This window comes from Scyliorhinus canicula, chromosome 13 (assembly GCF_902713615.1).
Source record: "Scyliorhinus canicula chromosome 13, sScyCan1.1, whole genome shotgun sequence".
Lineage (NCBI taxonomy): Eukaryota > Metazoa > Chordata > Chondrichthyes > Carcharhiniformes > Scyliorhinidae > Scyliorhinus > Scyliorhinus canicula.
In genome coordinates this window covers 59,666,287-59,681,853 of record NC_052158.1, presented here as the reverse complement: position 1 = coordinate 59,681,853, position 15,567 = coordinate 59,666,287, and the positions used below count along the sequence as shown (strand labels likewise).

Below are 15,567 nucleotides of genomic sequence, written 5' to 3'. Positions count from 1 at the left end.
CAGCCCAAAGATGTGCCTGGTACGTGAATTGACCACGCTAAATTGCCCCTTAATTGGGAAAAAAAGAATTGGGTACTCTACATTTAACAAATAAAAGTGAGAACACGCACTAACTGGTTCAAATATACCTTCTTCCCTGCTGTTACCAGATTCCTGAATGACCCTCTTATGGACGGAACTGATATCTTCACACATCTTCTGTACTGAAAAGTAATATCTTCCGTATGCTTCACCCGATACCCGTGTCTACGTATTTTCATTGTGTATTTATGTATGTCCTATGTTTTTTCATGTATGGAACTATTTGTCTGGACTGTACACAGAACAATACTTTTCACTGTATCTAGGTATCTATATCTATGGCAATAAATAACGGGGTGGCACAGTGGTTAACACTGCTGCCTCACTGAGCCTGGGACCCGGGTTTAATTCCGGCCTTGGGTGACTGTGGTGTTTGCACTTTCTCCCTGTGTCTGTGTGAGTTTCCTCCGGGTACTCCAGTTTCCTCCCACAGTCCAAAATCCCCCCTTTGGTCCCTAATCAACTCCTCTTGTCCTTTTACCATCCTTTTGCTATTTATATAACTCATGTGAGAGTACCTTTTAAGAAATGGGTGTTTATAAATGGGTATGTATATAAATATCTGTAGTGAGAGTACCTTTAAGAAATGGATGTTTACTACTGCAATGATGTCAGAGAGTGGGTGGAGCTGGGTTGTCTGTCAGCTTTTTACTTTCGTTTCAGGCTTTTTGCTGCAGGGTGTGTTTTAGTTTTGTTTGCAGTGTTATTGCTGAAGCCAGACCAAGCAGGTGTACTGCTGTTCTCTCTGCCATCAAAAGACGATCTCTTGATCACTTGGTGAATTCAGAATTATAAATGTTTTCAGTAGTGACTTTCACCTGATGTGCTTCTGTTAAAGGTTTTGTTTTTAAGTCGTATGGATGTTAAAAAGGAAAGCTTAAAGGATTACTTAGTGTTGTAATCTTTTGGGGTTGTATTTGAATTAATGGTTGCTAAGATGTTCACTGTTTTAAAACGGTTAACTTGAGTTCACAGAATAAACATTGCTTTAAAAAATACTTTTCCATTTCTGCTGTACCACACCTGAAAAGTGGGCCGTGTGCTCCACATACCACAATCTATTAAAAGCTGTGGGTCAGGTGACCTCCATGATACACTTTGGGGTTCTCTAAACCCTGGCCCATAACAATAACCATTGTAGTAAAGTGACGTAAGAAACTCCATAAGGGCTTAAGACAAAGACTGACACCAAACCAAAGAAGGAAATATTTGGAGGGTGACTAATTGTTTGGCCAAAGAGGTATGTTTTAGGAAGGACCCTACAGGAGGGGGGAGAGAATGGGATGGAGAGGGTTAAGAAGGAAACTTCTCAGAGATGGTTTCACAGGTCGGAGTAACAGCGAGGGCCGAAGGGAACGTACTGCGCTGTAATGTTCTATGTTCTAATCAGAAACGGCCCATTGTAGCGTACTTGGCTGTCTGTAATTTTGATCGGCTGCGGTATCACATCTCTCCCCTTTCTTTTTAGCTGAAGTAGGAGATTATGATGAAGCTGTGGAGCTGGAATACCTTAAGAATAACACGCTCTCACCAAACCAAAAAATGTTGCAGGAAAAGATTATAGAATTTCACCGGCGAAATATGTGAGTATTGTTTATTGGAATCAGTTGCCGGATCTTAGTTGTGAATAAAATAAGAACACTATAAGAACCTATAAGCACACTATCCACGACGCCCTATGCTGCTCTTGCTCATGTATCTGCTTTGTTTGGCCCCTTGTTCCGCATTGTAACCAATCACTGTTTTATCGATGTACCATTTGTCAATGTTCCCTGTTGATTATTCTTGTGTCTACTGTGTACGTACTGTGTACGTTCCTCGACCACAGAAAAATACTTTTCACTGTACTTCGGTACATGTGATAATAAATCAAATCAAATTAAAATACCAATTGTGTGACCGTTCTCAGTCTAGTATCCTTTACTGTATCATTTTTATGCTGCATTTTCGTTCCTCTGACTTCTCTTATAGTGAAGATAATGTTCCTTCAATAATGCACTATTGCTTTTCCATTGGTCCTCAAATGTGCAACACATTTCAGTTTGTATCTTACCATTTCCTTCTCAAGCTTTCGTCTTTATGATAGGCAGGAGCAGTGAAACATGCAGCATTGGCATCAGGATAAAGTTGCAATTCTCATGCTGTGAGGTCTCCTTACATGCTTTAGAACGGGGTTTTTCATTTCCCAGAGCCTACTTTTGCCAATCGGTCGACCTTCGGGGCCCACACCTGCCAAACTTCACGACGCGTGCCACGTTCACTTAAACCTTTAATGCACAAGGGAGCCTGCTTGGTCCTCACAATCTCACTTTAATCAAGTTCCGTGGAGGCGAGGGCAATGCACATATCAGGTGCAGACTTCAGTTAGTTCCTTTATGTGGTCTTTATCTTTGTGAGAATGGAAAATCCAACCTCGCACATGCAGGTTGTCATGAAGGGCACTAGCAACAAAATGCTTGTTTTACTCCGCACTGGATACTCCTGAAAGATGCTACTCCAGAATGCTGACAGCCTCATGGGCTTTTGGCGTGTTTTTAATGTGCTATTACATGTCAACTACAGCAGCATATTCTTTTAAATTGAATTCCGTTGTAAGATAATAACTGACTCTGGGTCTCAACCTCAAAAGGAATTTTTCACGCACCACTTCTTTTTCAAAACCTGAAACTTCTCTAATTTCCCAGTACTTCCCTGCATATACCACGCATGGGCTTTCTAACCTTATTTTCATTGGCACAATTGACAAAAGCCATCCTCAATAAATCATTGTTATACTGCTTTGTTCCTGAGTTAAGTTTCTTCTTTGTAGGCTATTAACCAGAGCTATGTACAGAGCTAAAACTTGTACTGCGCTGTCCTCTCCTGTGCAGCCCTGTCCAGATTCAGTTGAGATTTTGTCCAGAAGGTATACTGCCTATTTGTGTCTCTGGCTCTTCCTTACTTTTAATAAAACAATACATCTTCACAGTGCTCTTGCCAGCATCTGAAAAATGGAAAAAGCTCTGCTCTGTGATTTGGCGGCAAAAGCATGTGCATGGAGGGTGCTTGACGTCAGGTGTACATACTGGGCGTGTGACCTGTCCACTGCTGCTGTTTCTGGCCGGAAAACTCCACACACTCATTTATTTTCATTTAAATGGCAGCAGTGGCTGCCATTTTCAGTGTAAAAGATGGTGGTGATCGTTGGGTGCTTCCCCCATGATCGAAGCCAAAGCAGGAATGGTGCAACTGATTGTTCCACGACCCACCTGCACTTTGAAAATCCCTGCTTTAGAACATCTGTTTCTGATTAATGTGGCATTGAAAAGTTGGTGGTGCTCAGTACACTGTTCAAAGCTAAATGCTTTATATTGGCATGTCAAAAATGGAGGAGGAGGGTGTGCCATTATTAATTTGTAGCATTTTTCAACACAAAGGATCTGTCCTTTTAACCACTCTGATTCATTTTCTTTCGGAGTACAAAATGGAATGTGTACAGATATGATTGTAAGATACGATGAGATGATTAGAAATGTTTTTTCTTTACTGATATAGATCATGTCTCTCTCTCTCTCTCTTACATCCACCAACGCTCTACATCCTTCCAGAAGGCGGTGACTGATGTTGGGCTATATTTGTAATGATATCTGCAACATTCTCTTCTCACACTCTCACTAGCTCTCTCTTGAAGCCAATGACTGCTGGAGTGCAAACACTGTCAGACTAGGTGGTTTGGCGGTGGGGGGTGGGGGAAAGAAGTGAGAGAGAGGCTTGTGATCAGAAGAGAGGGATCTGGGTGTTGTAGCATCTCCTCATCTGTCCCCTTCAAGACTGGCTAACTCAGCATTGATCAAGTTTGGGTCCTTGGAACTTAATTTGGCTCAGGACCCCATAACCACGATACAAACTGGGAATCCATTTTTTAGTAATGTGGTGTTTGGGAACATCAGTGTGATTCCACATAGGAGCAGAGTTTGCTAGTAGAAGATCATCAAAAGTGCTCTAGGAAATTGCTGACACAAAGCAAAGTAACTCAACACAACTGCATTTCAGACAGATTAAAGCTACATACAAAGTGGAACATTTCTCTGAGGTACAGTTAACAGATTGTAGCCGGAGCATCTCCCAACAGTGGTTGTCCATCCTACTCTTGCACTGTAATTTTGGGGAACCCTAATACATCTATAATTGGTCCTTTCCTGTTCCTCATTTATGTGCTTCCCCTGGTGATATCCATCGACATTGGTTCAGAATCTACATGCACACTTCAGATCCCAGCTCTACCTTCACCTGTCTTGACGTCTCCATTGTGTGCCTCTGCTTGAGTTTCAGAACTCCTGCTGAAATGTTCAACTTCGGCCTCGATTATCCTGATTTTCCTGGCCAGACTCCCATTCAGCTCATTTGAAACTGCTGCCAACATTCCAGCCTGCTTCAATCTCCAAGCATGCCAGGTCTCTGATTTATATTGACTCTCGGCCTCCCAGTGCCTCTTTTAAAACTTTTATCCATGTGGTTAAATTTCTTTGTTGCCTCACCAGTCCCTATCTCGAATATCCTACAACCCCTGTTGGAGAAAATATTTGAATGAACAAATGCCCTCTCCGTATCTTAATGAAAGAGAAAGTATTTGTTTTGAGGAAGGAAATTGATGGGAAGATGCAAGTGTAGTTTGCTGAGCTCTGTGATAGCAGGATTGCTAGTACATAAAAGATTACTTTGACTTGTTAACTTATATTGGGATTTGACAACAAGTGAATCCTGATCCTACTCCTAATTACATGGACTGAGCTCTGCCATATTTATGGTCGCTTCGAGCGTGGTTTTTCTCCGCAGTGACATCCGAGCCTTGCCGCTTCTGTTGCATACTAGCAGCTGGATGGGATTAACTCTTTGGAAACAGGTGACAATGGATTGCATTGCACAATTTCAAGTTCTTTCTATAACCTTTGAATTATTGGGTAATATGCATCTACAGTGTTTACTTAGTTATTCAAAATTATGTCACAGCCAGTCATCCTTCAAGGTGGATCCATATAGAGCATTGGTGGTTCTGACCTTCAATATCTGCACGAGTTAGGGAAAGAGATATTAAATTAGTTTCCCAACAAGTTTATAAAATGCAGTAAGCAAAAGCTTTGGGCCCTTAGAATGGATTGTTAGCTACCCACGAAATGGGAGTTACAACCCAAACACACACAATTTATATTGTTCTGTGTTGACTGAATTGTTCTCTGACTCACTCCAGGGTACCTAGTTTCTTGAAATAACAGGTTAAACTTTTAGTGGTGGAGATGGGAGAGGGGGGTGTGGTGGACATGGTATTTATTGGGATTGACGTATGGTGCAAATTGGTATTCCACAAGGATCGATGCTGTTCACCATTTATAGGTGTGATTTGGATTCCAAAATTGGAAGTACAATTTCAAAATTTGCAGCTGACACCAAATTGGGAGATAATATTGAAAACTGAAGCAAAGTATCAGAAGAAAATCAGGCTGAATGGGTGTGTAATTGCGAAATACATTTCAATATAGGAATGAGATGTTTCATTTTGTTAAGAACGAGGAGGCCCAATATTCCTTGGACAATACCGGTCTAAGTGGGGTACAAATATACAGATTACAACACTAAAAATAATAAAGTTTTATAAGGATATTAAAAAACAGAGGGTTAATTTCTGCAGAAATGGAATTGAAAGCAGAACAGTTATCCAAAGCATGTAGAAAACTTTGATTAGGCCATACTTTGGATGCTGTGAGCAATTCTGATCTCCATATTGTAAGAATGATAACAGAGATACTGGAACAGGTGCGAATGACATTCGCTGAAATGGAACCAAAAGAAAGGGGCTGTACTTGTGAGGAAAGATTGAACAGGCTTTGACTGTTTTCTCTAGAAGTTGTAAGACAGAGGAGTGACCTGGAAGAGGCCTTTAACATTGATGGAGTAAACATGGAGAGAATGCTCCAACTTGTGCGAGCGAGACAAGAATTACTGGAGTAAATACATAGTTGTCACTAAACTACATCCAATGAAGCAAATTCTTTACCCAAAGAGTGATTGGACAATGGAACTTGGTACCAGAAGAATAAGCGCAGCATTTAAAGGGAGGCGAGACGGGCACTGGAGGGGAAAAAAAGGGTGAAGGATATGCTTGGCAAAGAGTCATCCAGACTCGACACGATAGCTCCGTTCTCCCCTCAAAGGGGAATGGACTACGGCGACTTTACTTTACCAAATGCCTATTAGGTGTGGAGACAGATGGGATTGTGCCGAATACCAGCAAAAGCGTGGGTCATTCAATTTGTATATTTTTGAAATAGATATTAATGTCAATATCATGTGGTGTATGTGCTTGCTATTGAATTCTTGCCAATTGGAACTGGAGTTTGAAATGAAGGGTGCAACTTGGTACTGTATCTTTAAATCATGTAGGACCTGAATCCCTCTGCTGCAAAAACTTCAATGATGGGCTCTAGACGTGGAGATTAATTTGGTGCAGTATATGCTGACTGTTGTGAAAAATTGCACTGCTGGGCAGCACGGTGGCCTAGTGGTTAGCGCAACCGCCTCACGGCGCTGAGGTCCCAGGTTCGATCCCGGCTCTGGGTCACTGTCCGTGTGGAGTTTGCTCGTTCTCCCCGTGTCTGCGTGGGTTTCGCCCCCACAACCCAAAAATGTGCAGAGTAGGTGGATTGGCCACGCTAAATTGCCCCTTAATTGGAAAAAATAATTGGGTAATCTAAATTTATTTTTTTTAAATTGCATTGCTCGTGACATGTGTTGTCCTGGCTGGCACACGAAATCTCATTATGGCGGCTGGTGAAATTTAAATTCAGTCAATAGAAATCAGCAATGTAAAGCTAGCCCCTGCAAAGGTAGCTGAAAACTATCATTGGTTGTTGTAAAATCTTATTTGGTTCTGGGCAGGCCTGTATATGACTCCAGATCCACACCAATCTAAGTGTCTTTTAATTGCCCTCTGAAATGGTCAAGCAAGCTATTAATTTCTACAGAAAATGGGGATTGACAGCAACTAGTGGCGGCCACATCACATGAAAAAAATGCTATGACTGATCATTGGGAAATGAGGGGAAGGTGGAGGAAAAGTATATATTTTTTAACAATGGAACAGATTTTTATCTCACGGTGACAGGTCATGTGAAAGATAAAAAACAGTGACTTGCTTTGACGTTGAAGTCCTCCGTTATGCAAGTTCTAGAACCCTGCTGCTGTGAACTGGCAGAGGGAGCAGGGGCTGGTTTGGCAATGTGCTCTTTTCACTCTCGATATGACTGGTGATAGGAATGATGTTGGTTTATTCATTTGTTACGTTGTTGGCCACCTGCTAGATAGTGTTTAGGAACTGCGCCATCTAATTCCGCATATTTGGTTTTGAGCATTCGCCCTGTGAGGTAACATGTATAAAACGGGTGGAGTCTGCTGTAGGGTTCATATGGCTCGACTCGGCATCTTGCTACAACGTATGATGGCTGAGGTACCAGGGGATTGGAGAGTAGCGAATGTCGTGCCCCTGTTCAAAAAAGGGAATAGGGATAACCCTGGGAATTATAGGCCAGTTAGTCTTACTTCGGTGGTCGGCAAAGTAATGGAAAGGGTACTGAGGGATAGGATTTCTGAGCATCTGGAAAGACACTGCTTGATTAGGGATAGTCAGCACGGACAGGGTTGAGTTTATATCCACCTGATGTGCCATTTTAACAGAAATAGCTGAAGTTTAAAAAAACTCTTATTTGCAAAGCTTATCAACCTAATTTCTGTGCCACTCTATGTTCTGATCATGTTCTGATGGCCTCGAGGCCTGCATAATTCATAATTACTATTCCCCTGTCACTATAAGGCAAAGTTTGTTTTTGTCTTAAAAAAAAACTTTTTCTTTTCCTTCCACCATCCTCAATTTTCTTTTTTTTAAAAATAATTTTTATTGAAATTTTTCGATACAAACATTTACCCCTACTACATTTTAAATTATAACACAACAAATCCCCCCTGGAAAATCCTCCCCACGCCCTCCCCCGCGCGCACCCCCCCCCGCGCTACCAGTCTAGCAACCAAACCGTTTTTCCCTTTCTGCCGATGGCCTCGGGCAGTCATTGCCCGCGACCCCCTGCTGACGTGCTCCCTTCGTTGCTATCCCCCCCCCCCCCCCTTCCCCCCCCCCCCCCCCCCCCCCCTCTCTCCCCGGGTTGCTGCTGTTTCGGCCTCCAGCTCCTATCTCTGATCCAGAAAGTCAAGGAAGGGCTGCCACCGCCGGAAGAACCCCTGTACCGACCCTCTCAGGGCGAATTTGATTCTTTCCAATTGGATGAAGCTTGCCATGTCGTTTAACCAGGTGTTAACACTTGGTGGCCTTGTGTCCCTCCACTGAATCAAGATCCTTCTCCGAGCTACCAAGGACGCAAAGGCCAATATTCCGGCCTCCCCTGCCTCCTGTACTCCTGGCTCCACCCCAACCCCAAAAATTGCTAGCCCCCACCCTGGTTTGACCCTGGTTCCCACCACTCTCGATACCGTCCCCGCCACCCCCTCCCAGAACTCTTCCAGTGCCGGGCACATCCAGAACATATGTACATGGTTCGCAGGGCTTCCCGAACACCTAACACACCTGTCCTCACCCCCGAAGAACCGACTCATCCTAGTCCCTGTCATATGGGCTCTGTGCAGCACCTTAAATTGGATGAGGCCCAACCTTGCGCACGACGACGACGAATTGACCCTCTCTAAGGCATCCGCCCATGTCCCATCTTCTATCTGCTCTCCCAGCTCCGCTTCCCACTTGTCTTTCAGCTCCTCTATCGATACCTCCTCCACCTCCTGCATTATTTTGTAGATGTCCGAGACCTTCCCTTCTCCGACCCAGACCCCTGACAGCACCCTATCACTCACCCCTCTATCGGGAAGCCAGGGAAATCCTTCCACCTGTCGTCTGGCAAATGCCTTCACCTGCAGGTATCTAAACGTGTTCCCCGGGGGGAGCTCAAATTTCTCCTCCAGCTCTCCCAGGCTCGCAAACCTCCCCTCTATGAACATGTCCCTCAGTTGCCTGATGCCCGCCCTGTGCCAGCTCTGGAATCCCCCGCCAGTGTTCCCCGGGACAAATCTGTGGTTCCCTCTCAGTGGCGCCGCCATCAGACCCCCCACTTCCCCCCTGTGTCGCCTCCACTGCCCCCAGATTTTAAGGGTGGCCGCCACTACCGGACTCGTGGTATACCTTGTGGGGGGGAGCGGCCATGGTGCCGTTACTAGCGCCCCCAGGCTTGTATTGCCGCAGGACGCCCTCTCCATACGTTTCCAAGCTGCCCCCTCCCCCTCCATCACCCACTTGCGCACCATCGATGCGTTCGCCGCCCAGTAGTATCCGGAAAGATTGGGTAGCGCTAATCCTCCACTGTCCCTACTCCGTTCCAAGAAAATCCTTCTCACTCTAGGGGTGCCATGTGCCCACACATAGCCCATAATGCTGCTAGTTACCTTCTTGAAGAAGGCCCTGGGGAGAAAGATGGGCAAGCACTGGAACAGAAACAAGAACCTCGGGAGGACCGTCATTTGACTGACTGCACCCTCCCTGCTAGCGACAGCGGTACCATGTCCCACCTCTTGAACTCCTCCTCCATCTGCTCCACCAGCCTTGAAAAGTTCAGCTTGTGGAGGGTCCCCCAGTTCCTTGCCACCTGCACCCCCAAGTACCTGAAGCTCTTTACTGCTCTCTTGAAGGGGAGCCGCCCAATTCCCTCCCCCTGATCTCCCGGGTGTATCACAAAGACCTCACTTTTACCCACATTTAATTTATATCCCGAAAAGTCCCCAAACTCCGCTAGTATTTCCATTACCTCCGGCATTCCCCCTTCCGGGTCCGCCACATATAACAACAAATCATCCGCATAGAGTGATACCCGATGTTCCTCCCCTCCCCTTGTCAGTCCTCTCCACCCCCCTGAACCCCTCAGTGCCATCGCCAACGGTTCGATCGCTAATGCAAATAGTAAGGGGGATAGGGGGCATCCCTGCCTGGTACCTCGATGGAGCCCAAAATACTCTGACCTCCTCCCGTTTGTAACCACACTCGCCATCGGGGCCGAATACAGCAGCTTCACCCACTTGATAAATCCCTCCCCAAACCCAAACCGTTCCAGCGTCTCCCACAGGTATTCCCACTCCACCCTATCGAATGCCTTCTCCGCATCCAGTGCTACCACTATCTCAGCCTCCCCCTCCACTGCTGGCATCATAATCACATTCAACAGTCTCCGGACATTTGTGTTAAGTTGTCGTCCCTTTACGAACCCCGTCTGGTCCTCATGGATTACCCCTGGCACACAATCCTCTATTCTGGTTGCCAGGACCTTTGCCAACAGTTTGGCATCTACATTCAAGAGGGAGATAGGCCTGTAGGACCCGCACTGTACAGGGTCTTTGTCCCGCTTCAGGATCAAGGAGATCAGGGCCTGTGACATTGTCGGGGGCAGAACCCCCCCCTCTCGCGCCTCATTGAAGGCTCGCACCAGCACTGGACCCACCAAGTCCACATACTTCTTATAAAATTCCACCGGGAACCCATCCGGCCCCGGCGCCTTCCCCGCCTGCATCTGACCTATCCCTTTAACTAGCTCCTGCAGCTCTATCGGCGCCCCCAGCCCCTCCACCCGTTCCTCCTGGACCTTTGGGAACCTCAATCTATCGAGGAAGTTCTCCATTCCCCCCCTCCTCCTGGGCGGCTCAGACCGGTACAATTCCCTGTAGAAATCCCTGAAGACCCCGTTCACCTCTTGCCCCTTCTGCACTACGTTCCCTCCCTTCTCTCTCACTCCCCCAATCTCTCTGGCTGCATCTCGCTTGCGCAGCTGGTGTGCTAGCATCCTGCTCGCCTTTTCCCCGTACTCATAGACCGCGCCCTGTGCCCTTCTCCATTGCGTCTCCGCCTTCCTAGTGGTCAGTAGGTCAAACTGGGCCTGTAAACTGCGCCGCTCCCTCAACAGCCCCTCCTCTGGTGTCTCCGCATATCTCCTGTCCACTTCTATAAGTTCCCCCACCAGTCTCTCCCTCTCCTGCCTCTCCTTCCTTTCTCTGTGTGCCCTTATGGAGATCAGCTCTCCTCTGATCACTGCTTTCAGGGCCTCCCAGACTACCCCCACCTTCACCTCGCCCGTGTCGTTCGTGCCCAGATATCTCTCAATGCCCTTCCGGACCCTTCCGCACACCTCATCGTCCGCCAGCAGCCCCACATCCAGGCGCCACAACGGGCGCTGGTCCCGTGCTTCCCCCAGTTCTACCTCTACCCAGTGTGGTGCATGGTCCGAAATCGCAATGGCCGAGTACTCCGTGTCCTGCACTCTCGAAATCAGCCCCCTGCTCAGAACAAAAAAGTCTATTCTGGAGTACACCCTGTGGACGTGGGAGAAAAAAGAATACTCCCTCGCCCTTGGCCTGCCAAATCTCCAAGGGTCTACCCCCCCCATCTGCTCCATGAACCCCCTTAGCACCTCTGCCGCTGCCGGCCTCCTATTCGTCCTGGAACTCGATCTGTCCAGCCCAGGGTCGAGCACTGTATTGAAGTCCCCCCCCATGATCAGGCCCCCTGCCTCCAGACCCGGAATGAGGCCCAACAGGCGCCTCATAAAACCCGCGTCATCCCAATTCGGGGCATACACATTCACCAGCACCACATTCTCTCCCTGCAGCCTACCCTTCACCATCACGTACCTACCCTCCTTATCTGCTACCACCTGCGCCGCCACGAACGACACCCTCTTTCCCACCAAAATCGCCACCCCCCGGTTCTTTGCGTCCAAGCCTGAGTGGAACACCTGTCCCACCCACCCCCTTCTCAGGCGTACCTGGTCTACTACTCTCAAGTGAGTTTCCTGCAACATTGCCACATCCGCCTGCAGTCCCTTTAGGTGTGAAAAAACCCTTGATCTCTTGACCGGCCCATTCAGCCCCCTCACGTTCCAAGTAATCAACCGGGTCGCAGAGCGACCCGTCCCTTTCCCCTGTCTATTAGCCATGTCCTGTCCCCTGTTCGCCCCGGGTCGACCCTCCCCTTCTGACCCGTTCCCCATGGCGATGGCCCCCCCCCCCTCTCTCCTCCCGTTCTTCCCTTCCCGTCCTCGGCCTTTCCAGCAGCAACCCGGTATCCCCCCCTAACCCCCCTTCCCCCCCCCCCCCCCCCCTGGCTAGGACCCCTCCTAGCCGCGGTGTATCCACCATCGTACTCCCGAGAGTCAGCTGGTTTTCGCTGACCCGGCTGCCCCTGCCACACTCCGACTCCTCCCGATGTGGGGGGGGAGGGGCCTCCCCCCCCCCCCCCTTGCCATCCCTCTCTGACCCCGCTTCAGCGCGGGAAAAGCCGCCATTGCTGGCCACACCCCACTCTTCTCTCCTCCCCCTTCCTCCGTCCCGCGCGCGGGAAACAGGGGAAAGCCCGCGCTTTCGCCCGGCCACACCCTACCCCGCCATCTTCAATTCCACCCCCGTCCCCATCCAAGCCCATAAAAAAGCCCCCTTAAAACGAGAGGAAGAAAAAAGAGAAAAAGAAAACACGCATAACCAACTTGCACCCCCCCCGTCCCGCCTCCCCAACTTAACAATATAACAATATAAATAACAAATCTCAAATAAATACATAACTATGCCTGCATAACTAAATAACTACCCAATAATAACGTATTTAACCATCACCCTCCATCGAACAGAACAGTAACCATAACCCTTAAAGGAACAGATCAAAAAACAGTAAAAAAGCCCCCCCTACAACAACAATAATTAAGGGAAGTTGGCAACGGGAAGAGACACACAAAAAGGAACAAAGAAACCCCCCATAACACAAGTTTCAAAGAAACCAAACGATCCATCAACTTTAACCAAGTTCCGACCAGGCCTAAGAAAGACATGGGCCACTTGATCAGTCAAGGGTACTCGGGCGGCCTCGACCGCCGGCGTTCCCAAGTTCTAGTTCAGGTCCAGCTTTTCCTCCCGAACAAAAGTCCATGCCTCCTCTGGGGTCTCAAAGTAATGGTGCTGGTCCTTGTAGGTGACCCACAAGCGCGCTGGCTGCAGCATTCCGAACTTGATCCTCTTTGCGTGCAGCACCGCCTTCGTTCGGTTAAACCGGGCCCGCCGCTTTGCCACCTCCGCACTCCAGTCCTGATATATCCGCACCGTCGAATTCTCCCATTTGCTGCTTTTCTCCCTCTTGGCCCACCTCAGCACTTTCTCCCGATCACAGAAACGCTGGAATCGCACCAGCACCGCCCTCGGGGGCTCGTTCGCCCTAGGCCGCCTAGCCATGACCCGATATGCTTCTTCCAGCTCCAGGGGCGATGGACCGGCCCCCTCTCCCATCAGGGAGCTCAGCATCTCCGCTACATATTTCGGGAGATCAGGCCCCTCCAGGCCTTCTGCTAGGCCCAGGATCCTCAAGTTCTTCCGCCTCATTCGAGTGTCCAGCTCCTCGAAGCGGCTCTGCCATTTCAGGTGGAGTGCCTCGTGCACCTCCACCTTTCCCACGAGGACCGTGGCCTCCTCCTCCCTTGCAGTCATCTCCTGCTGCAGCTCTCTTATCGACGCCTCTTGGGTCGCCTGGGCCCCCATCAGCCTTGTGGTCGTCGCGTTCATAGACTCTAAGAGTTCCACTTTCAGCTCCGTAAAACACCGGAGGAGAGCGGCCTGCTGCTCCTCCGCCCATTTTCTCCAATCTTCTAGTGCGCCACCGGCAGCCATTTTGGTCCTCTTCCCCCGCTTTTTTCGGGGAGCTGCTGCCGCTTTTTTTGTCGCCCCACTCCGAGTACCGACCATAAAGTTGGTCTCACTCTCCTCAGGGAGCCTTCCCCCACCGGGATTCGTCTTTACAGTACCGTCGGGGCCCTCCAATCGGCCCTTAAACACCTTTGTCGCAGGAGCTGCCAAATGTGCGACTTAGCTGGTCATAGCCGCAACCGGAAGTCACCATCCTCAATTTTCAATGGTGTATCAGCACTTGAACCAGTCAGAAGAACACAGTTCACAAAACCATTGTACGTAGAGCTGTAGTGAATTACTCTGAGCTGTGTTCTTTGTCACAGTGTTTTGTATGTGTTTCAGAGGCCAGAATCCAGCTGAATCAGATTTCCAGGTACTGGAGATAGCACGGAAGCTCGAGATGTACGGAATTCGGTTTCACCCTGCCTCAGACAGGGAGGGGACAAAAATCAATCTGGCTGTCGCCCACATGGGAGTGTTGGTGTTTCAGGTACAACTTTAAATTAAACATAATAATAGTCTTTATTGGTGTCACAAGTAGGCTAACACTAACACTGCCTTGAAGTTACTGTGAAAATCCCCCAGTCGCCACACTGTTGCCTGTTCGGGTACACTGAGGGAGAATTCAAAATGCCCAATTCACCTAACAAGTACGTCTTTCGGGACTTGTGGGAGAAAACTAGAGCACCCAGAGGAAACCCACGCAGACACGGGGAGAACGTGCAGACTCCGCACAGACAGTGACCCAAGTGGGGAATCGGACCTGAGTCCCTGGTGCTGTGAAGCAATATTGCTAACCACTGTGCTACCCTGCTGCCTTTATCCCACCATACTGGCTCTCAGCGCTCAGGGAGACATGTAATCTCAGCGGAGACCATGTTTATTTCACCTACTATTTATTTGTAAGAATAACAAAGTAAGAGCTGCATGTCTTTTCGGAATCCTTTTTTCCTTCCTTAAATCATCTTTTCAGTCTCCTTTCATTAGTTCCTCTAATCATCCCAGTTGCCTTTATTTTGACTTTTCTAAATTATTTTGTCTAATGCTGGCTCTAAGCACTATCGTACTTTATAAAATTCATGGGATGTAGGCATCGCTGGCTCAGCCAGCATTTGTGGTAGAGGTACACCCACAGTGTTACGGAGGGAGTTCCTGAATTGTGACCCAGTGACTGAAGGAATGGCGATATATTTACAAGTCGGAATGGTGTGTAATTTGTAGGGGAATCTGTAAGTGGTGATGCAACATTCTAGACCATGATTCAGATACATCACTCTCGACCTATCTCTTTGCCATCTAAGGGTATATTGGTATAATTGTTAACTGGAGTGCTGTGAACTGCCTAAAGAGTAACATTGGAAGATTATGCTCTTTGCCAGGTACTCAGTATATGACATTGGAGCTATTGTGTAAGGAGCATATTTTAATCCTTGAATCTCTGGGCGATACACCGCTAAGTTCAACCTCATGCTTATAGACTTAAAATCATAATGTTTTTTCTTCCTCTTTCCCCTTCTAGGGTAATACAAAAATTAACACCTTCAACTGGGCGAAGATTCGGAAACTTAGCTTCAAGAGGAAAAGATTCCTCATCAAGCTCCATCCGGAAGTCCATGTACGGTTTGAGGCTTTGGGAAGAGTTTATTGTTTGGTGCTTGCGGTTTCAATATCTGAAAGATTAAAAATCTTCTATGTGCATTGGAGAAAGCAATGGGAAAGTTGACAGGGGTGAACAAACTTTTTATC

The 15,567-nt window shown here is 47.7% G+C and overlaps 1 protein-coding gene across 1 annotated transcript in view; it reads left to right on the top strand.

The window, feature by feature from the left end:
* The window catches only part of farp2 (FERM, RhoGEF and pleckstrin domain protein 2), a 228,832-nt gene that overhangs the window by 92,242 nt on the left and 121,023 nt on the right, over nucleotides 1-15,567 (top strand). The window contains 3 exon segments of the mRNA XM_038816227.1: nucleotides 1,550-1,664; nucleotides 14,164-14,311; nucleotides 15,341-15,436. Of these exon segments, the coding sequence (XP_038672155.1) occupies nucleotides 1,550-1,664; nucleotides 14,164-14,311; nucleotides 15,341-15,436 (359 nt within the window).